Below are 27853 nucleotides of genomic sequence, written 5' to 3' on the forward strand. Positions count from 1 at the left end.
CTGAGATATTCTTTTAAAGTCATACACATCCGTTTTCATTTGGAGTCAAGCTACTAATAACACCCTCTGTTGGGATACAAGACCCTTGAATTTACAGTTTAGTTACTCCATAGACAGAAAATCGTATTACACACTGCAGACTTGGTACAAGACATTTTATTGACAGTTTACCTTTAATTGCTGTAGTAAGTAACAGAAAGAACAGCAGCATTGTTCTCGTGCATCAAATTCCACAGCATGTTGTACAAAGTTGTGAGATTTAGCCTCAAGGTCATGACCATCATGGAAGAATATGTAAAATATCTCAAACAATTCTAACCACAGCACATAATCACACATGAATCAAATGACTTCACTGAATTAATTAGGTGGTGTCATATGATTGAATGACACAATACATCTTCTTTGTCATTTTTATCTCTATAAAATACAAGTGAAGGTAATAACAGAATGTGGGGTTAAAGATAAATTTGTTGACATTTTTTTGTTGTTGATGTTTCTCTTATTTTACTGGAGGAGGTTCTGGTAGATCAAGAGCAATGTCAAATGTTGAAATCTTGTGGCATTGTGAGAACTGCAAGTGCATACACCATCCACCATAACCTAAGCACTGTGAGTGGGGCAACTTAATCCAGTTGTAGTTTTTTCAGTGGTTTTATTGTGCAATAACATGGTTTGGTTAAAATGTGCTTGGTATTGTTTCTGATTCCTTTTATTATTATTATTATTATTATTATTATTATTATTATTATTATTATTATTATTTGCTTAATTTTCCCACTCAGTTCAGCATTGCACTCACATCCTCTCCAGAGAATTGGTCTACAATATAAAATACATTTTATTCAGACTTATAATAAAAAATGTAAAATTGTTGGTTGCACTTGAGGAGAATTGGACTAGACACTTGAATTTACATTTTAGTCAACGGTCAGTGAATCACAATAAAGAGTTTAAATAATATAACAGAACATGACATTGAGTCTATTTTGTGAAATCATTTGGGTGGAATTATCCCTGTGCTCTTTCATTCGATAAAAAACAATAATTTCTATATTTAGCTCTTTTTTTTTACCATCAGGACTGCATAAATTAGGATTGTGAAAGTGACACATGGTAAACTGCATAATGCCTTAATGTTAATGCAGAATTTGCGGTGAACTTCATTAATAGACACTGAATCAATGATCTATAACACAGAGAGAAATGTTCTTACATTTCTATAGTAGGTAACTGTTGCATTGCTCTCAGTGTTCATAATCCAACATTAGCTTGCCTGCCTCTGTTAGTGTTTTAACAACAAGGTCATAATCATCATGGTACTGAAGTATATAAAGGGTGGTGCTAACTGTGGAAAGTTATGCTTCACACAGCAAGATGTGGGGGCTGCTGGTTCTAACTGCTCTGTTTTTGTCTGTGTTCGGCAAAGAAACCTTTGAGGGGTGAGTCAATAAAATAAAAATATATTTCTTAATCAATTTTTAAACCTAATGTTAAACCTAAAACAAGGTACATTTACTTAAGAAGCCAAATTAAGTAATACTACTAATAATAATTATTTAATATTTCAGAGAATATGTCTTGTTTTTTATGCTAAATATATTTTTACAAGTGATATAATAATAAATAAATACATAAAAAAAAACGGCAGCAGAAAAACTAATAATAAAATAAAAACCAGACTGGAATAAAAAATACTTTGGTCAGGGTACAACAAACAATTCTGCACACCTATGCACCAAAAGAGGGCAAAAACATGACATTGACAGGAGAGGTGGAAGCTGTGGCTTATTCAGCACTGGGTGTTTAGTGAGTATGGAGGGATGTTTCATCATGGTCACAGCCACTGTAATAGAATATAAAGGGTTGCTTGTAATGTTGATAGTTCATGCAAGATGAAGGGACTACTGGTTCTAATAGCTTTATTTGTGGCTGTGATTGGCAAAAATACTTTTAAAGGGCAAGCTAATTCATTTTGTCTTCAGCTGACCATTAAATACACCAGATGTTGATAGAATTGTGGAAAAGGTAACATATTTCACAGAAACTTTGTTATATTACATAAGCTGAATCACTTCCAATTCTATGTTAACACTGTACATATCTTAACATGTTTACATAAGACCTATGATATAGTGACTGCTGGCATACATTGGAGTCTAACTGAAGAAGCAAACTGCAACTTCTCTGAAGCCATGTACCAATTGCTAATTGACTGTTACATGCAATATACTGGATACAAATGCAGAATACCATTTCTAAAGCCCCAGATCATGTCATCATAACAACGTGAGTAGTGTTCCTGGGATGACATAAAATATTGTGTTGATGTCTTTGCAGACACCAGGTTCTTCGGATCACTGCAAATAATGAGGCTCAGATCACTCTCCTGAAGGAGCTTTCTGAACAAGCACATCTTAGAGTAAGTCTCAAATGTCAGATTTTCAGGAATAACTTGAAAAGGACTAGGGAAGTATCTGAGGATAAAATGCTAATTTATAAAATGTATACAGCTTATTACAAGATGAGAGCTACTCAAACGACATTATGTGTTAATGCATGATTATAAATTGGATAGTTCTGGTCCTGAATGTTGATTGGTCAACAGCTGTGCTTTATTCATGATAAAGCACAGCTCTGACCTCTTCACAGACCTTCTATGTTTTTCTCCTATGCATCTTTTTCCTATGCATACACTATATACACATTTATAAAATAAAACATATTTCCAGTAGACAAGTCAATGCAAGTTTCTATAAATAGCAATAGATGCTATTTACACTAAGGGCAAATAGAGATAAATGCTATATACACCAAGTGCATTGAGCAACAAAAAGCATCTACTTTGCCCTGAGTGCAAATAGTGTAAAATGCTATTTGCACTACTAATTAAATACTAACATACTGTCACGATTCCCTGCTGTCTGCCCCGTGTTTTCCATGTCACTGTCACCATGGTTCCCGGTCTCCAACATTGTGTTATTGTTCGCACCTGTTTATCGTTTGTAATCATCCTGTCCTTGTGTATTTAAACCCTGTTTGTTCCTCCTTTCCCTTGTCGGTCGTTGTTTCATTGCATGTTAATGTTATGGATGTTTCAACTGTTTTGATGTCTCCCTGTTCCGATGTTTTCTCCGTTGCCTGTCTTCCCGTGTTCATTTCAGACGTGTTTTCCCATTTCGTGTGCCCTTGAATGTGTTCGTGTTTTAGTTTCTGTTTACCCATCGTGCTAGTTTCTTTTGTTCCTGTCTGTTTATTTGCACTTTGTCTAATAAAACCGCATTTCGATCCCTCTCCTTGTTTGCCCTCGTCTGCATCATAACAGAACGACCGACCACAATGGATCCAGCGGTTCATCAGGCAAGCTGCCGCCTCCTGAACCTGAGGCAAGGAAGCCGCCCGGTGGAGGACCACATTAGAGACGTGCGTGGGCTACCGACTTCCCAGACTGCTCACTGGTGGTGTTCTTCCGGGCTAATTTGACTGATTCGCTCAAGGAGCTGTTGCCACCGGCGACGCGTGGCAGGAAGCTCCGCGATTTTGTGGAAGAGACTTTGCTGGTCAGCGGCTTGCCACTCACTGTGGGCGTGGCAGAGGAGGACCCAACCTCACCTCCCGCAGTGGGGACCTTCCACTCACCCATGGCTCTTCCCATCACGCCTGCCCCACCTGTCAGCGAGCCAACCCCCATGCCTGTCGCCGTCAATGAGCCTGCACGGTCCACTTCGTCTGCCCGGAGGAGGAAGAGAAGACGGGCTTCTGTCTCCCGGCCCACGCCTGCCTCGGTCTGCGAGCCTGTGCCCACGCCTGTCACGGTGAGCGAGCCTGCGCCAACGCCTGTCACTGTGAGCGAGCCTGCGCCCTCGTCAGCCCCGGTCAGCGAGCCAGCGCCTGTAGCCTCGACCGTCCCTGAGCCAGCGCCTGTAGCCTCGACCATCCCTGAGCCAGCGCCTGTAGCCTCGACCGTCCCTGAGCCAGCGCCTGTAGCCTCGACCAGTAGCCATGACCCTCTCCGCCCCCCGAGTCTCTCGAGCCTCCTACGGCTCTGCCCCCCGAGCCTCCTACGGCTCCGCCCCCGAGTCTCCTAGGGCTCCGCCTCCCGTGCACCCTGAGCCTCTCGAGCCTCCTACGGAACCATCTCCCTCGGCTCCGCCTCTAGAGCCTCCTACGGCTCCACCTCCCTCGGCTCCGCCTCCTAAACCTCCAGAGCCTTCCTCGGCTCCGCCTCCAGAGCCTTCCTCGGCTCCGCCTCCTGAGCCTCCCACAGCTCCGCCTCCTGAGCCTCCCATGACTCCGAATCCAGAGCCTTCTACGGTTCCACCTCCTGAGCCACCCATGGCTCTGCCACCTGGATCTTCCACGGCTCCGCCCTCCATGGCTCCGCCTACCTCGGCTCCACCCTCGGAGTTCCCCATCCCTGTCCTGTGGCCGCCTCCCAGGCCTCCTGAACCTGTCACCGTCCTGTGGCCGCCTCCCAGGCCTCCTGAACCTGTCCCCATCCTGTGGCCACCTCCCAGGCCTCCTGAACCTGTCCCCGTCCTGTGGCCGCCTCCCAGGCCTCCTGAACCTGTCCCTGTCCTGTGTCCGCCTCCCAGGCCTCCTGAACATGTCCCTGGCCCTTGGACTGCCTTCTTGCCCCCTGTGCCCCCTTGGACTGCCTTCTTGCCCTCTGTGCTCCCTTGGAGTGTCCGTTTGCCCCTTGTGCCCCCTTGGACTGTCTGTCTGCCCCTTGTGCTCCCTTGGACTGTCTGTTTACCCCTGGTGCCCTCTTTGGTCTGTCTGCCCCCCCCCCCTCCACTCCCTGGACAATTTTGTTTCTTGTTTTTGTTTCTTGTTTTGTGGGTTTGTTTGTCTTTTTTGTCTAGGATCCGATCCTGGAATCTCCGATCCGTCTTTGCAGCAGTGTAGTGAGTTACCTGTCCATCTGTATTTAACCCTGTTTGTTCCTCCTTCCTTGCGTGTGTCATGCATGGATGGAGGTCCCAAAGACACCCTACACCAACCCCTAAACCTAACCTTACCTTAACAAAATACCATAGTCTTACTACTGTAACCATATCACCATGGTATTTTGTAGTAAAATCATAGTAAATAAAAAAATTTAACATGGTTACTATATTAACACAATATTACTGTAATCACACCATGGTTAATTGCATTAAAACTATGGACAAATGGTTAATTTTACCAGCATCAAAACTTTCTCTCAACTCCCCACCATGTCAAAAAAAATTATTTTTTATTTTTTTAAGTTTAAAAGACAAGTGGAGACAAGAAACAGGATGGGAAAAAGTGGGAATCAATAGGGCGGAATCAAACCTGGGACGTCCACTTGAAAAAAATAATTTTCTTTACACACTATGCTATTGCAGTGACGACAAGGGGTGTAGTTTGACATTAATTTCTATGTTCCCTCCAGACTATTGTAATAGTCACTCAGATTCATTTATCCAATAAAATCTGTATGTTTCATCCTTCAGCTGGATTTCTGGATGGAGCCCATTCGTGAGTCCCTGCCCATTGATGTTCGTGTCCCCTTCAACAGTCTCCAAACTGTCAAAGATTTCCTGGCACAAAATCACATTGAGTATCGTGTCATGATTGAGGATGTTCAGGTGGGAATATTTTAAAGCTGTACCTGAAAAATATTCAGAAGTTGAAAAAATATAACGTAACTGTTTCTAATAAAAAAAAAATTTGTCATTCTTCTTGTACCATAAGAATTTACTGGACGAGGAGGAGCGTCAGATGTTGAAATCTCGTCCCACTCCAAGAACTACAGATGATTTTGTCTTCTCCAGCTACCATGACCTGAACACTGTGAGTGGTGCACATCTTTACGCAATAGCATTGCTAGACATTGAGCACGTCTTTTTTATGAATTTCAACACTTTTACACAAACCATACTCAGTCACTTCGTCATAACCACTGTTTTCAGATATACGCATTCATGGATACCCTTGTGGCGGAAAATAGTAATCTGGTTAGCAAAATTGTGATCGGTCAGAGCTATGAGGGTCGCCCCTTGAATGTCTTGAGGGTAGGTAACGAACCTAAATATTAGCATTCAGATACTCTCTAAACTTCTTTACTTTTACCAGGCCAGATACTTTAATGAGAATTACACTTTAAATGCAACAGGATCGTAAGTGTCATATAATTATACTTTAGTAAAGGTCAATATTATCATTTTTCATTATGAGCTCATGTTGTCCCACACAGTTCAGCACTGGAGCGAATCATCCAGGTATGTGGATTGACACTGGCATCCACTCCAGAGAATGGGTCACCCAGGCCAGTGGAATCTGGTTTGCCAAGAAGGTTAGTTTATTCATTGTTCTTTCAGCAAATACAAACTACTCAACATACTTGTTTAAAAATGAAGAGAATAGATTTGTTGTTGCAACAATAGATTTGTTAAAAAAAAAGTTGTATTTTATTTGTTGTTGTGCAGATTGTGACAGACTATGGACGAAAACCTTCCCTTACCAACATCCTTAACAATTATGATATCTACTTAGAGATTGTCACCAACCCTGATGGCTACCAATACACCCAGACCATAGTGAGTTTTAGAGACATTGCGTGCACATTCAGTTTAGCAGAACAACTACGTATGAGAATATGTCACTGGCTACTCTTGAACTGTGGAATACTACTGTGTGTTTGGTTTAGAACCGCATGTGGCGTAAAACCAGAAAGCCAAACCCTGGCTCCGACTGTGTTGGAGTTGACCCCAACAGGAACTGGGATGCTGGCTTTGGAGGTGAAGTGCTTTTCGATTTGGCAGGTTGTGTGATGTTTTGGTGTTTAATTGTGTGTAATACTTTCTTTTCTCTATCTGTCATCTATAGGGACTGGTTCCAGCAACAATCCTTGCTCCGAGACCTACCATGGACCTAGTGCTGAATCTGAGCCAGAGGTCAAGGCCATTGTGGACTTTGTGAAATCTCATGGCAACCTCAAGGCTTTTGTGTCCATTCACAGCTATTCCCAGATGCTCCTCTACCCATATGGATATACTCACACTCCTGCCAAAGACCAGGCAGAACTGGTATGCATGTCAGAAAGACACTATTCTAGATACTGTTGGATTTGAGAACATTTCAAATTAATTCTGTATTGTCTCTTCAGCATGTACTTGCCAGAAAGGCCATCACTAAACTGCAGTCTTTGTATGAGACTCAGTATAAATATGGTAGCATCGTTACCACCATCTGTAAGTTCAAAAAGATGCATACAAAACCAATGTATTGGGTCTATTTACACATTTCTGGAATAACAAAATAATTGTGCATATATTGTGCAAACTTAACTGCCACTATGATTGAGTATCACAATGTCAATATCACATCATTGAGTCTTCTCTACTGGACTCCTATGGCTTATTTCTGATTTGGTCTCAGTGCTAACAATCTCTCTGTTCTCAGACCAAGCCAGTGGAGGCACTATCGACTGGACCTATGACCAGGGCATCAAGTACTCTTATACCTTTGAGCTGAGAGATACTGGTCGCTTTGGTTTCCTCCTGCCTGCCAATCAGATTGTCCCCACTGCTAAGGAGACCTGGCTGGCCTTGATGGCAATCATGAAGCACACCAAGAACAATCCATATTAAACATACAATAGAATTTCACTAATCAGTCAAACTCTATGAAAGAATCTGAATAAAAAACAGCCAAAAGAACAACAGTCCACAGATGAATGTTGCATGGAAATAAGTGAAGTAACCATTGAGATGTGACATATATTTGAGATATGCGGCAATAGTTGTACACATGCGTAACAGTGAATTTTCTTGAAAATGTAATAGAAGATAACAAAGCAGGCAAATTGAATTAGAAAGATTGCATTATATTCACTTGTAGAAACACAATAAAAGGAATTCTGTGAAAGAAATGGGATAACTGTTGGCTGCTAAATACCTACAACTATATGTACACATTTCATCAACACATTACATGCATGATCTTGCACAGATTATGCTTTATATCAATGTGTAAGGTCTTGGGACCACTTTAACAAGTGTTATTTTATCTGGAAAATTCAAAGATGGTTAAAAGGGTTTATATCATGAAGAATCATATTTTTCTTCATCTTTTGAGATAAAATTGCTAGATGTACTATGAAAACATACTGTAATTGCCTAGTCGGCCAATAGCTAGTGCCGGCTCTGTGTATGTAGAAAGGCTGGCTAAAGAGCATTGCAGTAGTCTAGTCTAGATATGACAACAGACTGAACAAGGAGTTGTGTAGCATGTTCAGATAGGAAGGGTCTTGTTTTCCTAATGTCGTAGAGTGCAAATCTACAGGATGGTGCAGTTTTTGAAATGTGGTCAGTAAAGTTGAGCAGGTCATGGATGGTAACCCCCAAATTTCTGACCATTTTGAATGGTGTTATTGTAGATCATTGTTTCCCAAACTGGGGTACGTGAGGTGACAATGGGGTTACGCGAATACAATTCTGAGATTTACCGTTCTTTTTTATCACAGTCTAAAATAACATTCAAACTCAGTTCATGTATTTCTTACTGGCAAAAATTACTTTGTGTGTCCTCTTGTGTAGAAACACCAAAATTGTTGTGTCATAAAGGTCAGATAAATATACAATGACATAACCCTATCTTTTGCATTCAAAAATGTATCTACTCATGTGTCATGCATCACACAAGTATCTTTTTTCACCAGCCCACCATACTGCCAGGTGACGTAGATTATAGATAGCAAGTAAAATTGATACTTCACTGTTTTACCAGACTCGCATAGTCAGTCAGTCGTCCACAATTTCAGTTTGTCTATTTTTTTCTTGCAGTTTAAAGTGTAATTTGTATTTAAGGTTAGACGAATAGGGAGTTTTGATTCTGATGGTACACGTTCATAAGATTTGATAACAGGTGTCAGACATCCAGTGCGGCCAAATATTCCACATTCACAAGCAATCATTTTCACTCACATTTGCTTGCATGCTAGAGACATGTTTTTACATTGCTGCATTATTCAGCAAATGAGCTCAGCCTTGCTAATATTATGGCAAGCAAGCACTTTGAATCACATCATTTATATGTTTAACCTTTTTCCATCTTAATGGACTAAATATTGAATTAAACAAATGAAAATCAAATGCAAAATGATCTCTTCAGTAATCAAAATGCTTCTGATGATCAATGATTTAAATTGTAACTATAGTGGAATACAATTACATATATTTTGTATTTTACATATGTACTCCAGTTACATGTACTCCGTTACTCCCTGACCCTGGCAACAGGTACACCTCCAACTGACTCCAATTAGCCAATCAGAATCTAATTGGCTAATTGTCAAAAGGCTTGAAATCATTTTCTGGAATTTTCCAACCCGCTTAAAGGCACAGTTAACTTAATGTATGTAAACTTCTTACCAACTGGAATTATGCTATAGTCAATTAAAAGTGAAACAATCTGTCAATAAACCATTTTTTGGAAAAATTACTCATGTCATGCACAAAATAGATGTCCTAAATGACTTGCCAAAGTATAGTTTGCTAATATGAAATCTGTGGATTGGTTAAAACATTTGTTTGAATGACTTCAACCTAAGTGTATGTAAACTTCTGACTTCTATTGTAGATGCTATTATTCGTATTAATATATAAATAAGGAAAATATTCGTCAATGTTTCTATTGTTTCTGACTATGTTCGGCACCTATCGCGCTGCATTCTACAGTATGCTTCTGAAGTATCCAAATGTTAGAAACAAGTGATTGTAAAGTGTTTTTTTTAACAAGGATCCTGATAATTTCAGCATGGGCATAGGCTGCAGGGAGGCCGGGGGCCTGACAACCCCCTAGTTGCTGAAATATATTACTGAAATAAAATTAATTAACGTATTGTGCAAAATTTATTGCAGAATATTTTAAATACCAATGTTTCCAACGCATAATTAATGCGCTTTACAGATAAGTTTCTTAATAAATATGGAGTGGAGGTTTTCTATGATGCTGGGAATTCCTTTATAGTTAACTGACTTTATCCTTGTTTTGTTGCACATCTCAACAAACTCCCTGACAGTGCATACATTAAAAACTTCCTTCATTCTAAACTTCTTTTCTTCAAAAGAGATTAAAATATTTTATACACCTGTTAATGCAAGCATTTGTTAAACAAGCTTTAATATAATTTTTATCGATATTACTTAATAAAGTGATTGTTTATCACTTACTTTGTATATCTCCCTGAGTGTGGACATTTTGTGTGACATCATACCCCTGCATCTCGGCAATTTCTGCACGAGCCTACAAGTTGTAATTCTGACTTTAAGGTGCATTCCATTGGCACTTTTCCTAGTAGGAAGTTGTAAAATCTGAGTTGAATGGAAGCAGCACTACTTTTTTTTATTAGGGTGTCACTGTCCTTTTCTGCATATCGCTGTGCCGTTTTGTAGTCCGTTCTGGATATTTTTGCTTATCGCAGCCCATTCGGCACGTTTCGCGGACACACCACTGGCCCGATCGGTTCTCCCACTGGCTAGTCCACCCATGATCGGCTCCAAAGTGTGTCGGCCCACCGGGAAAATGCCCGGCATGGCAGATTGCCAGTCCAGCCCTTAGTAAAGCATGTGCCTGATTATCAACAGATTGCTGATAAAATGAATTGCTATAATCTTCGTATCCACATTTACCATAAGATGTGACATTTTTGTATACCCAGAATTTTATAATTTGCCTCACAGATGACTAGTTTGAATCATTGCCACAGACTCAGAATTGAGATGAGCCAAAAGTTTGAATGATACATTTACATGATAATCATGTGAATATCAATTAGATCTACAATATAAAATGACTCTTTATTCAGACTTAGAATACAAATGAACAAATCGGTTAGATTACATAGATTAAATAAAATTCTTCATAGGTCAAGGTCTTCCAAGAATTGGAATCACTGAATTTAAAACACAGATGCAAAAACAAAACAGACTAAAAAAAAAAAAAAAAAAAAATCAATCAAAGCTTACAGCAACTCCCATAAAATGCACTTGAAGTTCCTTAATAAGGCTGCGCAATAGACAAAAAAAAAAAAAAAACCTTTATAAACCATTGTTCATATTAAGTACATCTAAGTTTAGATGTGTAAGTGAACTATAAGTGAAGTCAACCCACGCATCTTATCACATGGTTTGTAGAGTGTGTTTCCACGGTGGCATAGCGTGGGTGGAGGTTTCACGAGAACGAACCACGGGATACGAACTAGCGCAATAGAGGCGGAAGAGCAATTGTTTGGTACAAGGGCCACATCGGGCTTTAAAGTAATAATTCACACACAAAATGTTATTCTCTCATTTAGTCACACCTATGCCATCTCAGATGTGCATGACTTTCTTTCTTCAGCAGAAAACAAATTAAGATTTTTAGAAGAATATCTCAGCTCTTTTGGTTCATACAATGCAAGTGAATGGTTGCCAAAAATGTTGAAGCTTCAAAAATCACATAAATCAGCATAAAAGTAGCCTAATCCATAAGACTCCAGTGGTTAAATCCATGTCTTCAGAAAAGATATGATAGGTTGGGTGAGAAACAGATCAATATTTAAGTATTTCTTTTACTATTAATTGTCCTCCCTACTCAGTCAATCTCCACTTTAAATTTCTTATTTTGTTTTTGGTGATTCACATTCTTCATGCATATTGCCATCTACTGGGCAGGGTGAAGAATTTCTAGCAAAAATTGACTTAAATATTGATCTGTTTCTCACCCACACCTATCATATCATTTCTGAGGTCATATGGATTTGTGCTGCCTTTATGTGCTTTTTGGAGTGTAAAACTCTTAGCATCCATTCACTTACATTGAATGGACCGGCCTACAGAGTTGAAATATTCTTCTAAAAACCTTCATTTGTGTTCTGCTGAAGAAAGAATGCTGCCTCTCAATCAAACAGCACACAGCTACAAACGTCAGGAAATAAAAAGTCAATCTTTAACATGTTATCTCTAGATAAATCACCCAGCGGTTGTTTTGCTATCGCGATTGATGTAATGAACGCACCTGGTCTAGATGTAGAACATAGGCTAAATATAGAAAACTACTCGAAAGTTTATCATCGATATCGAGGATATATATATCTCTCTTTTTTTCTCCAGATAAACATCAAGATTGTTTTATTGCCCAGCACTATTGATATCATTGCCTTAATCTCTCACATCAACCCAATAATCTGTGATAGAAAGCTAATTTACAGGCTACATTATAGACACACAAAATCTAGTAAGCAGAAATATACCTCGATATGTGTCTTAAAATTAGAGGCAGGATTAATTATGATATCTGGCTTGAGCAAGTTATACTCTTGTTAAACATGACACAGTCTGCGAAAAGCCATTTCAGGTGCGGCCGTGATGTTCAGGTGTTGAAAATGTGTTTGAGGCATCCTTCACATCCATAACAATTGGCACCAGATCTGCAGCTGCCTCAAGTTTTTTATGTGTGATTTGATTTGATGGGAATAAAGGAGACTCTCCCTTGCCAATCATTAAAAATAAAATCAGGACAGGGAAGTAGTGAACACAGAGTAAAAGTACACTTACAACACTTAAAATGTACTCAAGTAAAAGTATAAAATGTTTAAACTACTTAAAAGTACAATTCCTGTGAAAATCTACTTAATTACAGTAACGTCAGTATTTGTAATTCGTTATTTACACCCCTGTATAATACATAAACATAAACCAAAGAAATAAAAAGTGACAGTTGTGTATACTACTAAGAATTTAATCATGTGCATGTGGCTGTGGCTTGAAAACAGTGAACATAAAGATCTCCAGTACTTAAAAGGAGTGTCCATCACAGATGTTTTCAGGAATCCTACCAAAGTAAAACAAAGACTTTATTTGAAAAATCAATGAAGTTGACAATGATGTAGGTGACAATGGGGGTCATTTCTAAGGTCGACTACTCCATGAATGGGCACACTCTGACCCTGCTTTGGACGAGCCCAGTCGACTGCTTCAAACACTAGACACTTTGAAGCGAGCGCTGCTAGTCGACATTCTGCTGCTGAGACGACCTAGAACAGGAAAACGAAAAAACGTAGTGTTCAGTTAGCCAAAAAATAAACATAAATATCTCACTTAAACCAGAAAAAAGTTCTAGCCTACATTGTAAGTGTTGTATCAGAATTAAATACACATGGTTTATTTTGGTAAGATGTGAAATGTATGACTCACTGCTGGGCTTGCTGGGAATGAACACCTCTTCCAGGAAGTGTTGGATCCTGTCAAGGGCCTCTGAGGTGAAACGCCACATTTTTCCAGCTAGCTGTGGTGTCTGCTGTGGCACAGATCGGTTACGACCTGCAGGCCCTGGGCGTGATGGCAGACAAAGATGGGAATAGAGCCGGTTGTCATTCCCTCATGGAATTTCTGAGCAACTATTTTCAAACCTTGTTGAGAAAGAAAAAGAGAAGGCCATTAATGCATACCATTCTGATCCCAACTGCCCAGAAGCAAAAACAAACTCACCCCAGATAACATAAAGAGATTCTCAAATCCCCTCTCACACATGGTGGTGGCTCGGTATCCTCTCGTCCTCATCGTACAAGACTACGATTTTTCCTGAAGCATTTTTCTAAACAGCTGTTAAAAACGTTCACACATCCAATACAAGAAGTTGAAACATAACATGTCCATTAGCTTTTTTATAACAATAAAATTTAAGGTTAAGATTTTATTAAAGTATAAAAAGTGTTCATTTTAGGTACTGTGAAGGGATTTTTTCTTCTTAAATGGTTAGTTCACCCAAAAATAAAAACTTAGAAGAATATCTCAGCACTGTAGGCCCATACAATGCAAGTGAATGATGTTAGATGCATAAAATTATATTCTAATCTGGCTGGATGACTTAAAGAGATACTTATATAGCCACAAATGCTGAATGTATGTTACACAAAGAGAGGCAAAGAGACTACCTTTGGAGTGTATATCTAGGTGAAAACCCAGTGTCGCCTGATTCCTCATTGTTGATATTTTGTGGGGGAAGAAGCATAGGCTGGGGAGAGCCAACAGAGTGATCTGAGAGATGGTCCAGTCCCAGCGACTGAGAGAAAATGAAAATCCTAAATAAGATCACTAAGAAAAGTAATAGTACATCTATCTTTAACAAGATTTGAGGTATCATTCCTGTCTGTAGCACAAAGTTTAATAACTTTAATACTTATGGTTAGGGGTTTGTTCACATTCCTAACCCTAATATGTATAATTAGTAATAGTGCCCTAGCAAGCACCACTAATGAGAAGAAATATAGAGCAATACATACAAGATATTATACTGTCTAATCTGGCCATATCATCTGTAATGTTGACATTCTGATCTGACACTGAAGCAACTTGAATTACCTGAGGAAAAATATACAGGCATGCATATTTAAGAATACATTAAAATAACCAAAGGTTCTCACATCTCAACTTCTCACATATCTCCAACACAAGGGAAAATAAACAGGACACTTTATGAAATTCCTTCTTTACTCACCAGTTGTGCAAAAGTAGTCACTTTTAGTCTTTTAAATAGCTCACTTCAAAATGCTGCAAATGAGAATAATCTTTCTGCTTTTTACTAGTATAATCTCTTTCCTGGACCCTGAGCGTTACCATTTTTCACCTCAACATCACTTAAAGACACAATTTAATTAACTCCCAAAATATCAAACTCCATTCTGATAGCAGCTAGGCACTCTAACACTAATCTTCAATGAGGCAACTCCTGATACAGACTCAGGCAAACTCTGTTAACTCCAGAGTCCAGCCTAACCATAACCTCATCCTGCAGTGTCACTTGGCATCCTACAGTGGGTAGGATGCCAAGTGACTCTGCAGGATGAGGTTATGCCTCTTAGCTCCACTACAGACAACAGCCTGACTGAGGAATTATTGTAATCTACAGTGCAAATCGCCATCCTCTGTTTATGTAGCCAAAAGAAGGAACAAGGATTGCTTATCCCTGAGAAATCAGAGAGATCAACCTGTAACAAGATGACCAAATGTGGACAAAGTTGCCCTACTTTCCTTATCAGGGAAGTTAATTTACTATAATTAGGACAAGGCATCTTCTATACAACAAGTGTATCTGAAAGCACAATATCCTGAAGTAAAACTCAGTTACATTATTGCATTATTGTGCAGGAGGACTTACTTTGTCTTGTCTACTCTAATGAACTTTGTCAAACTGCAACCTAGCAACAAAAATTAAATTATTAAATTTTGATTAGTATACTACGTATATTTTATGAATATTTAAAATAAAGAATAAAAGCAAAGGATACATGCATCAAGCCGTGTTTTTACATGTTGATATTTGGTGCTCTGTGGAATCCTTTTCTTCAAGTACTGAGAATAAAAACAGACAGGCAAGCCACTGAACTGATTAACACTAATACATTGATAAATACATTGTATAACTCTGACAAACACTTCCCTGAGCTAGCTTTCACAATATTATATAACACTGGCTTCAAAATCTCCAATAGCCCGTTTCACCGACATCTTCCAGCAGCACGGCAATCAAAACTCAAAGCGTCGCCTCTTTGAACAACGCATTTGCTGATTGGACGGTTGATTTGTTTATCCAATCGGTGACGCTTTTCTTACGAGGTCAATGTTGCATTCTATGATTTTAGGTTTGGGAGTGTTGCTATGCAACGGTGGTATTTTCAATGCAGGTTTAATCCACCTGCAGCTCTGCAGTGACATAGTTAGCCGGTTTCGACCTATTTATTACATATGAAGTGATTTTACAGCCATAAATGTATTTTTTCTAGTAATTCGTTAGGATTATTTTCGTTTAAATACATTTTATTGTAACATTTGGATGAGTTGCATTAGTGCACAGCGAGTATAATCTTTTTCTAGTCATGCGTTCAATTTTTAGTTCTAATCCCAGATAATTCCCTAATAATTCTGTTGCATTGTTTTTGCCGCCGAACGGTTTCCATTGATTTAAATTTTTTCCCTGGTGTATATCAGTGCTTTATCAATCTAGCTATTTTATGCAACTTCCTTAAAATATGTGAATGCACATGAATATTTAGATTCTAACCGGATTTTCAGGAAATGTTTTCACATTTTAGATCTCCCCTGATTCGTGATGTGATTAGTTTAGTCTTAGTAAAACGCGGTTCCCCTTCTGTCGCTCTCTCCACGTTGTGTCAGAGAAGCGACACTAGGGGTCTCTCTTGAGCGCCGATATTCACCTCTGAACTATGAAAAAAGGCCAATGAGAGTTGACAACCAGTATTTGCATGTCCCGCCCCCGGACATACGAGTATTTAAGCGGCGCAAATACGGGATTGTTTGACAGATGGGAAGTGGCTCAGCATGAGGCAGTTCCACTTGTTTACTTTTAAGAACAAATCCCCACAAATGCAAGAACTTTTAAGACCTTTTCCGTAATAATGGCTTCTGTAATGGTAAGAGTGCATAGTTTTATTTTAAAGAGCAAACGTGAGCATTATTTATTAGTTTTAGCTAGCTTGTAGTTGTATTCGTTCTTTGCGACTGTGTAAATATGGCGAAAAATTTAGTGAGTGAATGTGCTGAGTATTGAAATAATGCAAACTTTTACATGTGGTTTGTTTAAAAACCAACAGCCGAATCTAATTTGAACAATCTTAGAGATTCTGCTTGTCCACTCCCCTTTTGAAGATTGACTTGAGAGTTGCCTGGCCACGGTTCCAAAATGTCAATGTAACGATCTCTGAGCCACTTCATTATCACTCTTGCCTTGTGACATGGTGCTCCATTATGCTGAAAAATACAAGGATCATCACCAAATTGCTCCTGGATCGTTGGGAGAGGTTGCTCTTGCAGGACGTTTTGATACCATTCTTTATTCATGGCATTGTTTTGGGGCAGAATTGTGAGAAAGCCCACTCCCTTGGATGAAAAGCAACTCCACACAAGGATGGTCTCAGGATGCTTCACTGTTGGCATGACACAGGACTCATGGTAGCATTCACCTTTTCTTCTCTGGACTATCGAGTTTACAGATGTCCCAAACAGTCGGAAGGGGGCTTCATCGGAGAAAAAAAACACTTTGCACCAGTCTTCTGCTGTCCAATCCTTGTAGTTCCTGCAGAATTTCAGTCTGTCCTTGATGTTTTTCTTGAAGAGAAGTGGCTTATTTGCTGCCCTTCTTGACACCAGGCCATTGTCCAAAAGTCTTCGCCTCACTGTGCGTGCAGATGCACTCACACCAACCTGCTGCCAATATTGAGCAAGCTCTGCACTGTTAGTGACATGATTCCATAACGGACTCCTCAGGAGGAGACGTCCTGGAGCTTGCTGGACACTTTGGGATGTTCTGAAGCATTCTTCACTGCAGTTGAACCTCTCCTTGAAGTTCTTGATGATCCAGTAAATGTTTCTTTCTGGTGCAATATTCTTTGAAGCAATTTCCTTGCATGTGAGGCCATTTTGATGCAAAGCGATGATAGCTGCATGACTTTATTTAGAGGTAACCATTGCTAACAAGAACACAATGATTGAAGCACTTCTTCCCTCCTTTTATAGCAATCAGAATGCTCTTATAATCCAATAAGAATGATAGAGTGATTTCACCTGACTAGTACTCTTCACTCTTTCCCAGGTGCTGCTGATATGATTATCGAAATTATGTTAGCTGGTCATTTTGTGCCAGGCCAAAAACTGTGAAATTTGGGATTTTGTAATAAAGTTCATTTTTTGGGCCAATTAAGTTTTTGCAATGATTTAAAATGCATCTGATCACTCTGCACAATAATCTAGAAACAATGTGAATCAACACCACAACAACTGAAGCAGAAAACTTTGCAAAACACAAAATGTATGTCACTGCAAATACTTCAGGCCATGGATATATATATACTGTCCATGACTGTTTGCATGTGGACAATGGTAACGCAATGTGTTCTTTGATTAAAGTACCATGGAGTACCATATAGCTACTATGGTACATCAGTATGATTATTGAATTTTATGATACTGCCATCATCAGTGTTATTTTAGTTTTGGATTTTTTTATTTCTATTTTATATTTATATTGATCCCATTTGATCCCATGTATTGCCTTTAATAGTTAAAAATCATTACTAAACTAATATTTGGGAAGTAAACTTATCTTTTTGAGGTTTTAAGTTGAAGATTTCACATCAGGATGTGTGGAAGTGCTCATTTCACAACAATTTCATAAAAAATAATTCCCTTTTTTAATACATATTTTTAAATATTTTCTCTAGAATAATTTTTTCCTCTGTTCCACTTTACCAGTACTGCCTGAAAAAAATCTAGGATTTGGTCTAAAGGGGATCTTCCCAGTATTGAGTATTTCCTAATTTTTGCTTTTAACTTAGGTAGGAGACATCCCTTCCTATGAAGGTATTCCCATTTGGATCATAATTCAAAATACCAAGAAAGTGACATATCCAAATGTGTCCCACTTTGCCATGTGTATCAAAAACTAAAATTAATTTGAGGTCGTTTTTATTTCATTTTAGTTAGTTTTGGAGTTATGAAAAAGTATTTTAGTTTAGTTTCAGTTTTGTCCAGTCATTTCAGTTTTTATTTCAATTAACAATATTTTTTTTTTATTTCGGTTTAGTTAACGATAATAACACTGTATATGATACATCTCTGTATCATATACAGTGGCAACAGGACTTTTTATAATGGATAGCATCATATTAAAGAATTAGATTAGTTGGATGCTTGCAAAAGCATTGGTGAAATTTTGTCCAAACTGAGATATGTTTGAAACAGTGAGGTCTAATCCCTTATGATGCCATATTTTCAGGAAGATCCCACCCTTCACGGACATTTTAAAGCACATACAGATGTTGTTACCTGTGCTGACTTCAGCCCCAATAACAAACAGCTGGGTATGTCAAATATATCTTCTCTTCTCTAACAATATCTTCACTTGCAGGTACTGTGACAAGACCTTGATGATCTGGAACCCCACTCCCAAAGCCAGTGGATTCAGGTTTGTGGGTCATACAGATGTCATTACAGGGGTTAATTTTTCTCCAAGTGGTTCTTTGGTAGCATCTTCATCCAGAGATCATACGGTTCGACTGTGGACACCCAACATGTAAGTGAGAACGGATGTCCTCTCTCAAGCTTTCCATTGTTTTTGCTGTTATGTGTTTATTATGTGTTAAGTCAAGGCAAGTTTATTTATGTAGCACATTTTATACACAATGGCAATTCAAAGTGCTTTACATATACATTTTAAAGAAAATACAAGATACATTAAAAAACAACAATTAAGAACATGAAATAAGAATAAAATGTAATACACACATTGAGAAAAAGTTATATATATATAAAACATATAAAATTAAAATTTGCTGATAATTTAGTTCCCCCTCAGGCCATCCAAGGTGTATCTGAGTTTTTTTCTGCATCAAAACAGAATTTAAGATTTTTAGGATTTCATTTCAGGCCTCCTCCTTTAAACAATGTAAGTGAATGAACTACATTTTTTAGGGTGCATGAAAATAATCCACACAACTCCCGTCGACAAATAAAATTCTTCTGAACCCAAATGATTGATAGTTTTGTTTCTAAAAATAATACTTAAATACTTTTTAACTACAAATTTTTTGCTTCTGTATATCTCTGTGAGAGGGATGATGTAAGCTCATTGGTAAGGCCACGCATCACATGGAGGAGGCAGGAAGAGCATGATTCTAGCGAATTGAAAAAGCAGAGAATATGAAATGATCCAAATCATTATTTAATTTCTTTTCCTTTCATTTTAGTCTCAAAGACAGATCTCAGTGTACCCATGATCAACTGTATGTGTGATTAACAGAAAGGGAGAGTCAACAGTGTTCAAAGCTCACACGGCAAGCGTTCGAAGTGTTTATTTCTCCAGTGATGGCCAAAGGCTTGTCACGGCTTCAGATGACAAATCTGTGAAAGTGTGGGGTGTTGAACGGAAGAAATTGCTCTATTCTCTTAACTGGTACACCAACTGGGTAATGTAAAGGTAATGTGCAAGGTAAATGTCTATATGTGTAATATATACACAGGTTGCCAAAAGTTTGGAATAATGTACAGATTTTAGAAATTGGAAAGAAATTCACCAAAGTGTCATTCAACTGATCACAATGTATAGTCAGGACATTAATAACATGGAAAAATTACTATTACAATTTGAAAAATATGTTCAGAACTTCTTAAACTACTTAAAGTTCTCATAAAAAAAATAATCAATGTGCAGCAATGACAGATCTTTGGCATTCTAGCTGTAAGTTTGTCCAGATACTCAGGTGACATTTCACCCCACTTTCCTGTAGCACTTGCCATAGATTTGGCTGTTTTGTCGGGCACTTCTCACACACATAATCCCACAAAAACTAAATTTGATTAAGATCCATAACACTCTTTTCCAGTTATCTGTTGTCCAATGTCTGTGACAATGTTAGGCTTAATATAATGAATCAAATAGCTTGCAACTGTGTTTGATATAATGGCAAGTGATTTTCTAATACCAAATTAGCCATTTAGCATGATTACTCAAGGATAAGGTGTTGGAGTGATGGCTGATGGAAATGGAGCCTGTCTAGATTTGATTAAAATTTACTTTTTTTTCAAATAGTGATGGTGCTGTTTTTTACATCAGTAATGTCCTGACTATACTTTGTGATCAGTTGAATGCCACTTTGGTGAATTAAAGTTTCAATTTCCTTCTGTAACATAAAAATCTGTACATTATTCCAGACTTTTGGCTGCCAGTGTGTGTGTGTGTGTGTGTGTGTGTATTTTGTTTTGTGCTGGTTTTTGATGAAACTGATGAAGGAAAAATATGTGTTTGGTATAAAGTGGAATTTCTCTCACTGCCAGTGTGTTTGTGCCTGTCAGGTTTTCACCAGACGGTCGTCTCATTGTTTCCTGTGGTGATGATAGGACAGTTCACCTCTGAGATACATCCGCACATCAGTGCATCAACATTTTCACAGACTACAGCGGGTGATTCTTTATTTAGTGTTGCTAGGGAGATCTTTTTGAGTTTGATAAATTAGTTTTTATTTTTTGTGTCCCACCGAGTTTACCGGCATTTTAAACTGTATTTTTTAGGTCAGCAACGTTTGTGGACTTCAATTCCAACGATACATCATTGCATCATCAGGAGCAGACAACACTTTAAAAATCTGGGATATTCGTACTTACCTTATTCGTTTTGCGCCTCAAAAGATTGTTTATAATTGAATGCAGTTTGTTCTCACTTCTGACTTGCAGTTGAAAGTGCAGGAGTGAACAGCTTTTCCTTCCATCCATCAGTGGCTTCAGTGACAGCACATTAAAGATCCTTAGATCTTCTGGAGGGAAGGCTCATCTACACCCTCCATGGCCACAAGGTGTCTCCCTCTTGTTAACAATTACTGTATGTAGAATTTGAATCTCTGCTTGAACACTTAATTATGTGTGTATTTTGCAGCATAGACCTGGGGTGCTTCACATTTCTGAAATTATGCATCCTTGTTTCCTTTCCTTGCTTCCTAGCTCTACCCTCTTAGGAAACAAGGAACTGATCCAAGGAAAGTAAACGAGGGCAGAGGAATCGAAGCAAGATATTTTTGTAAAATGAAATGCCCTTGCTTAATCAAGCGTCACTTCAGAGTACCGTGTCTGTGCAGCTGCATTACATCGTATAATATATAAATGTTAATGTTTATATTAAAACATTAAAGAAAAAAAGTTAGTTTTTTTGCTCTCTGGGTCCAGTGTTGGCTGTGGCTTTTTCTCGAGAGGGAGATCTGTTTACGTCAGGGGGTGCTGATTCTCAGGTAAGCAGAGATTATATTCGTTTTAAAAACAGAGGTATTACCTGTTTACTTAAAGGCGCATATGCATTAGTTTGACCTGAAAAATACTGTTTGTTGCGTGATTTGAGCTAAGAAGAAAAATTTGGGATACCATTGTCAAATTGGATTTCTTATTTGAAAAATGTTATTGAAACGTAATCTTGACAAACAGTTTTGGAGATTTTGGTCTTTCCCCAAATAGATAGAGCCAAATTTGGATACCTATTGCCTGCATATAGAAAAAAAACTGCCCGGGAACATTTCCAAGACAGCCACCAAGTGAACTGACTTGCCTTAACCTCCAGCCCCTAATAAAAAAAAAATATAAATAAAATAAAAAAATCTAGTTTTTATAATAGTTTTTCTAAAAATGTATGGCAACATACACTATATGGCCAAAAGATTGTGGACACCAAATGTGCTTAATGAACATTTGATTTAAAAACCTTAGGCATCAATTTCCCCTATTGCTGTAATAACAGCTTCCACTTTTTGGGAAGGCTTTCCACTTTACTGTATGTAGTAACATGCTGCAGGGATTTGCTCTCATTCAGACACAAGGCTATCAGTGAGGTCAGGAACTGATGTTGGTCGATAGGGCCTGACATACATTTGCTGTTCCAGTTCACCCCAAAAGTGATCAGTGGGGTTCAGGTCTGGGCTTTGTGCAGGCCAGTCAATTTCTTCCACGCTAGACACAGTAAACCATTTCTTTATGGACCTCACTTTGTTCACAGGGGCATTGTCATGCTGGAACAGAAAAGGGCTATACCGAAACAGTTGCCACAAATTTGGAAGCACAAGCCATTACATAAAGAAACATTAAGATTTTTCTTTACTGGATTTAATGGAGTAACCAAATTAGTTAAATAGAAGGTGGTGTCCACAAACTTTTGGCCATATAGTGTATGTGGAAATTTTAATCCAGAAGTGTTGGTTATTTGGGTTTTTGAGATGTTACAGTCATTACATAAGAAATTAGCATAATTCTGATTCAAAGTAATGGCCAGCATCATCCAATCACTGCCAACCATGTTAAAATAATAATAAATAATAAATTATATATTATAAGTTCTGAATCTACATTCTGATTACCATTGTCCCATGTCTGGCAAAAATGTTGAGTGGTACTAACATCATCTGCAGATTGAAACTGATGTTTTGATGGCTTCATAAAGAGTTATAGGGTGCTCCCTTGCTAAGTATATAGTGAATGACTTAACCTCCAGTGTGCTGTCTGTCTGTACTGGTCAGAACAATTCAAAATGCAACTTATTTTCATCCTAACTTCATATAAAGCCTCTGAAAGCAAAATGTTTCAGCTTTTGGGTGAACCCATTGATTGTCAGTGTGATAATGTACAGTAAATTTTGCGATAAATTGCTCCCATTTTAAAAATGGAACTACAGAATCTTTTGACTCAAACAGGTTTCAATGTAAAAATGTAATTAGGTTTCTTACCAGATGTAGGTTTATTAGCTTTTCTTCTAAAGACAAACTCTGCTGTGGTCAGCGCCATGTTGTTTTGCCACATGACTCTGTGCATCGAAAGTTCAACCCTTTACTGACAGCACAGAATCTCCTGAACTAAGATCATTCTGTTGAAATTTATTTTGAAGTATGCATTGTGTATAGCGAAGCTAAAATACAATTATGTGTACGAGGGGTCGCACAAGGTTAAAGGGACTTTGGTTACTCAGGTTTATGTCACTCATTTGGATGCTGATCATTTGGTTTTCAGGTCCTGATGTGGAAGACCAACTTTGATTCACTGAAATACATTGATTTGTTAAGCAGGCACAGCAAGCAAGTCCCTCCAGATCCCCTTCCACACCTGATAGACATTTACCCTCGATCACCTCTCCAACACTCTGCCCAGAATGGCACAATAGAGGTCAGAGCTCACAACTGCACTGGCACCACAATACCCAATGTCCCTTATGGATCAATACTATATGTGAGAATTCAGGCTTGTTAGTGCGACCTCAACGTTGTGTACACATTTATGTCAATAGGTTTGCTCTGTGACGTAGCGGCCCACACTGGTTTCAGTAATGTTATATGATAGATTGATTTCTTCACTAAGCATAACAAAACCCATTGTTAACCCCATTGTTGCTGATACTCAGTCTGGAGATCATCAAGTGGTAGAAGTGAGGTGGGTTTTCTTCTCCACAGCAGTAAGATCTGATCGCTCAGTTTAACACTTAAACATTGAGGATCAAAAATCTTCTCTGCTGGACATTTAGGCATTAAAAATGTGTTTACCTGCTGGTTATTGCATTGTAGCCAAACTGCAAAAGCTGTAGTCAATTCAGTTCAAATTTACCAGTATTTGTATAGTGCTTTTTCATATTACATATTGTCCCAATCCCAAAGCAGTTTTGCAAAGAATAGAGTAGTGATTTAGATATCAAGGTTAAGGTGACTTGGATAAAGCTTTGGTGACTTTGGTACCTTACAAAGCAAGATAAAGATTACTTTGGTAAGGAAAACCTAAACACATGCATGAAATGAACTAGCTACTGTGGTGAGCATGTATATTGTAATCTGAGTAGTGATAAACTGAAAGTCATGTGGTGGAAAAAATTCACACAACCTAAATAAAACAATTATCTCAGATGTGTGACAATGTAGCAAATCCAGGAATGAAACAAATTCATGAAGTCAGAATTTTTCAGTCAAGCCACTTGGAGGCAATATATATCAGCTAATGTTTAAAAATTACAACAGAGCCCTCATTGAAAAGCTATAATGTCCTTGCAGTCTGCTGTCTCACGTTGTTCTTTCAAATAATCACTGCTAGTCTCATCACTTTTATTTAGTGTATTACCAGATGAATATAGTTTTGTGTACTCAGTCCACTTTTGTTCAATTGCAAGTGTTGTTCATTGTATTGAAAAGAATCATTGTGGACTGAACACAGGATGACCATTAATGTGGCAAGATGGTTACAAAGCAGAAAACACACAAAGCATCTTTTCCATATTTACTGTTTAATTAATCCATCCCAACGTCATATGTGTGACAATTGCGGGCCTTGTTCCAATCTAATAATTATGTAAATGTTCTTTATGCTCCCGTGCAAACTGCTACATTTTCTGCTTTACAAGCAGATTGAGGAAATGCTGTGAAACGCACACAACAGACTGTGGGTGCCTTGCATGTTTACAGGAAGTCTATTTATCTGGCTCTTTCTCTCCCTCTCTTTCTGTTTAAAAAAAATAAAAATGTAACTCTTGGGTTCTAGCTGTGTGGAGCAGCTCGAGCGTGAAAGCAAAAACACACCGAACACACACACACATGCACGTGCCTAAAGCTGGGCTCTGATGTGACCTCACTTTGCTGCTGGAGCCACAGCCTAATAATAGACTCCTCCACACTATGATATTAGCTCTCTCTCCCTCTATTCCATTTTGTCCATTTTGTATGTTACATGCTGTTCTGCATTAAGAACCTCCCCCAAGCATGCTTAGACACACGCTCGTTCTTTTTCATTCTGACTGATCCACACATATAATCTCTCAAACCTTTAGCTATATCTACTAAATTTTTAAATTGTTCATCCTCATGTCATTCCAAACTCATATGATTTTATTCCATGCTAAACAAAAGGAGACAGTTTGTACAATGTTCTACTGATTTTAAGAAGTGTTACTCTTTTCCAAATAATTACAATAAATGGGCACTGAACCTTTACTACATTTTATTGATAGATACAGCAGTAGAGAGTGTGAGGGTTCAAAACAAGTTAAGCTTAATCGACAGCATATGTGGCATAATGTCCTTCCTTTTCTTTAAAAAAAGTAACAATGGAGGTTACTGTGAGGCACTTAGAATGGAAGTGAATATGACCAATTTTTGCAGAAATGTAAAGCTTGTACTTTTATAAAAGCACATATATTACATTAGCACTTCTGTTAAAGCCCATGTATTATTTAAACTATAAAGTTGTTTAAATCGTAATTTGTATAGTAATTTTACGGTTTTAGGATTTGTTGACATTATATTGTCATGGCAATGAAGTTGTAAAATTGGATATAACTTTACACAGAAAAGGTTAGTAAGTGATTTTATCACATTAAAATCATGTTTACTTGCATATTGTTCATGTATTGTGGCTATACTTTTGGAAAGTGAGCATTTTAATGTTCAAAAATTGGCCCCCATTCACTTCCATTGTAAGTGCCTCACTGTATACCAGGTTTTTCCTTTTTTAAAGCAGGCAATCAAAAAATAAATTTTGTGGTGATCAATATTATGCCACAAATGCTGTCGATTGGGCTTAACTTGTATTAAACCCGGAATATTCGTTTAAGGGAGAGGAGAGCAGGATGGAAACATGACCAGGACAGGATTTGAAACCCAGGTCTCCCTTGATCACCACAACTCAATATATTCAAAAACCTCACACTGACCACCACTCCGATGAGCACTTTTTTTAAGCTTCATAAAAGGACACAAAAGCACTATGGAGTTATCATAAAAGTGGTCCATACCACTTGAATGTGATACTGTTATGAACGAGCAGCGAAGGCAGACGAGGAGATGCAGATCCAGTTGCAGCTCAACTTTATTACATAAACAAACAGGCAAAACACAAAGGAAAACCCTCAATAGGGAAATAAACATTACATAGAAAACACAGGCAGGGAACACACACCAGGCTAACAACATTCAACGAACGACAAGGAGTGAACAAAAAGCAGGGCTTAAATACACAGTGAGTGATGACAGAATGAGACACAGGTGAAAACAATGAACAAAATGGCAGTGATGATGGCAGGTGGATTCTGGGAAGTGTAGTTCTAAACAATGACAAGTGAGACAGTGGAGCTAAACAAGGGACAAAACTATGGAATGCAAAGGTGACAAAAATGGCAGACAGAGGGCAACAGTGAAACAAGACAAGGAATTCCTAACATAGCCCCCCTCAAGGATCGGATTCCAGACGATCAACATAAAACAAAACAAAAAATGTCCATTGACTGGGGGGGGGGCTTGTGGTGGGCAGACAGACCAAGGGGGGCAACGACGGGCAGACAGGCAGTCCAGGGGGCAACGAAGGGTAGACAGGAAGTCCAAGGGGGCACAAAGGGCATGCAGGAAGTCCAAGGGGGCACAGATGGCAGGCAGGAGGTCCAAGGGGGCACAGATGGCAAGGACAGGTTCAGGTGGTCTGGGAGCTGGCCACCGGGCAAGGACCGGGTCAGGAGGCCTGGGGGGAGGCCACAGGACGGGAACAGGGTCAGGAGGCCTGGGAGGAGGCCACAGGACAGGGACTGGGTCAGGAGGCCTGGGAAGAGGCCACAGGACAGGGACTGGGTCAGGAGGCCTGGGAGGAGGCCACAGGACAGGGACTGGGTCAGGAGGCCAGGGAAGAGGCCACAGGACAGGGACCGGGTCAGGAGGCCTGGGAGGAGGCCACAGGACAGGGACCGGGTCAGGAGGCCTGGGAGGAGGCCACAGGAAGGGAACAGGGTCAGAAGGTCTGGGAGGAGGCCACAGGTCAGGGACTGGGTCAGAAGGTCTGGGAGGAGGCCCTAAAGGCGGTGACCTGGAAGGCTCTGGCGGCGGAGCCGCAGGAGGCTCTGGAGGCGGAGCCGCAGGAGGCTCGGGAGGCGGAGCCGCAGGAGGCTCGGGAGGCGGAGCCGTAGGAGGCGGAGCCGAAGGAGGCTCAGCTGAGGGAGGCTCTGGAGGTGGAGCTGAGGGAGGCTCTGGAGGCTCAGAGGCCTCAGGGGGCGGAGCCATGGGGGGCTCAGGAGGCAGAGCCGAGGGAGGAGGAACCATGGAAAGCTCGGGAGGCGGAGCCGCAGGAGGCTCGGGAGGCGGAGCCGTAGGAGGCTCGGGAGGCGGAGCCGTAGGAGGCTCGGGAGGCTCAGCTGAGGGAGGCTCAGAGGTCTCAGGGGGCGGAGCCGTGGGAGGCTCAGGAGGCAGAGCCGAGGGAGGAGGAACCATGGAAAGCTCAGGAGGCTCAGGGGGCGGAGCCGTGGGAGGCTCAGGGGGCAGAGCAGAGGGAGGCTCGAGAGGCGG

General features: G+C 39.5%; 1 protein-coding gene and 2 pseudogenes across 3 annotated transcripts; 2 read left to right on the plus strand and 1 right to left on the minus strand.

The window, feature by feature from the left end:
- The first annotated feature begins 1373 nt into the window (after positions 1 to 1373).
- Positions 1374 to 9387, plus strand: LOC127638332 (carboxypeptidase A1-like). Of its 3 annotated transcripts, none has more exons than XM_052119807.1 (11): positions 1374 to 1442; positions 2341 to 2422; positions 5481 to 5615; positions 5722 to 5820; positions 5940 to 6041; positions 6224 to 6322; positions 6456 to 6566; positions 6677 to 6767; positions 6856 to 7055; positions 7136 to 7220; positions 7432 to 9385. In XM_052119807.1, exons 1-11 carry the CDS (start codon positions 1378 to 1380, stop codon positions 7617 to 7619), a joined length of 1257 nt encoding a protein of 418 aa, XP_051975767.1. In that variant the 5' UTR covers positions 1374 to 1377; the 3' UTR covers positions 7620 to 9385. The 3 variants fall into 3 exon arrangements, with proteins under 3 accessions (XP_051975767.1, XP_051975768.1, XP_051975770.1); XM_052119808.1 differs by lacking the exon at positions 1374 to 1442 and adding an exon at positions 1891 to 2028 and having other exon boundaries at positions 7432 to 9387; XM_052119810.1 differs by lacking the exon at positions 1374 to 1442 and adding an exon at positions 1896 to 1960 and having other exon boundaries at positions 7432 to 9387.
- Positions 9388 to 12920: 3533 nt separating this feature from the next.
- On the minus strand, positions 12921 to 15518 carry LOC127638046 (centrosomal protein of 41 kDa-like; annotated as a pseudogene).
- A 908-nt stretch (positions 15519 to 16426) lies between these two features.
- Positions 16427 to 27853, plus strand: part of LOC127638047 (POC1 centriolar protein homolog B-like) — a 56402-nt pseudogene continuing 44975 nt past the window's right edge.

Source organism: Xyrauchen texanus, chromosome 46 (genome assembly GCF_025860055.1).
Source record: "Xyrauchen texanus isolate HMW12.3.18 chromosome 46, RBS_HiC_50CHRs, whole genome shotgun sequence".
Lineage (NCBI taxonomy): Eukaryota > Metazoa > Chordata > Actinopteri > Cypriniformes > Catostomidae > Xyrauchen > Xyrauchen texanus.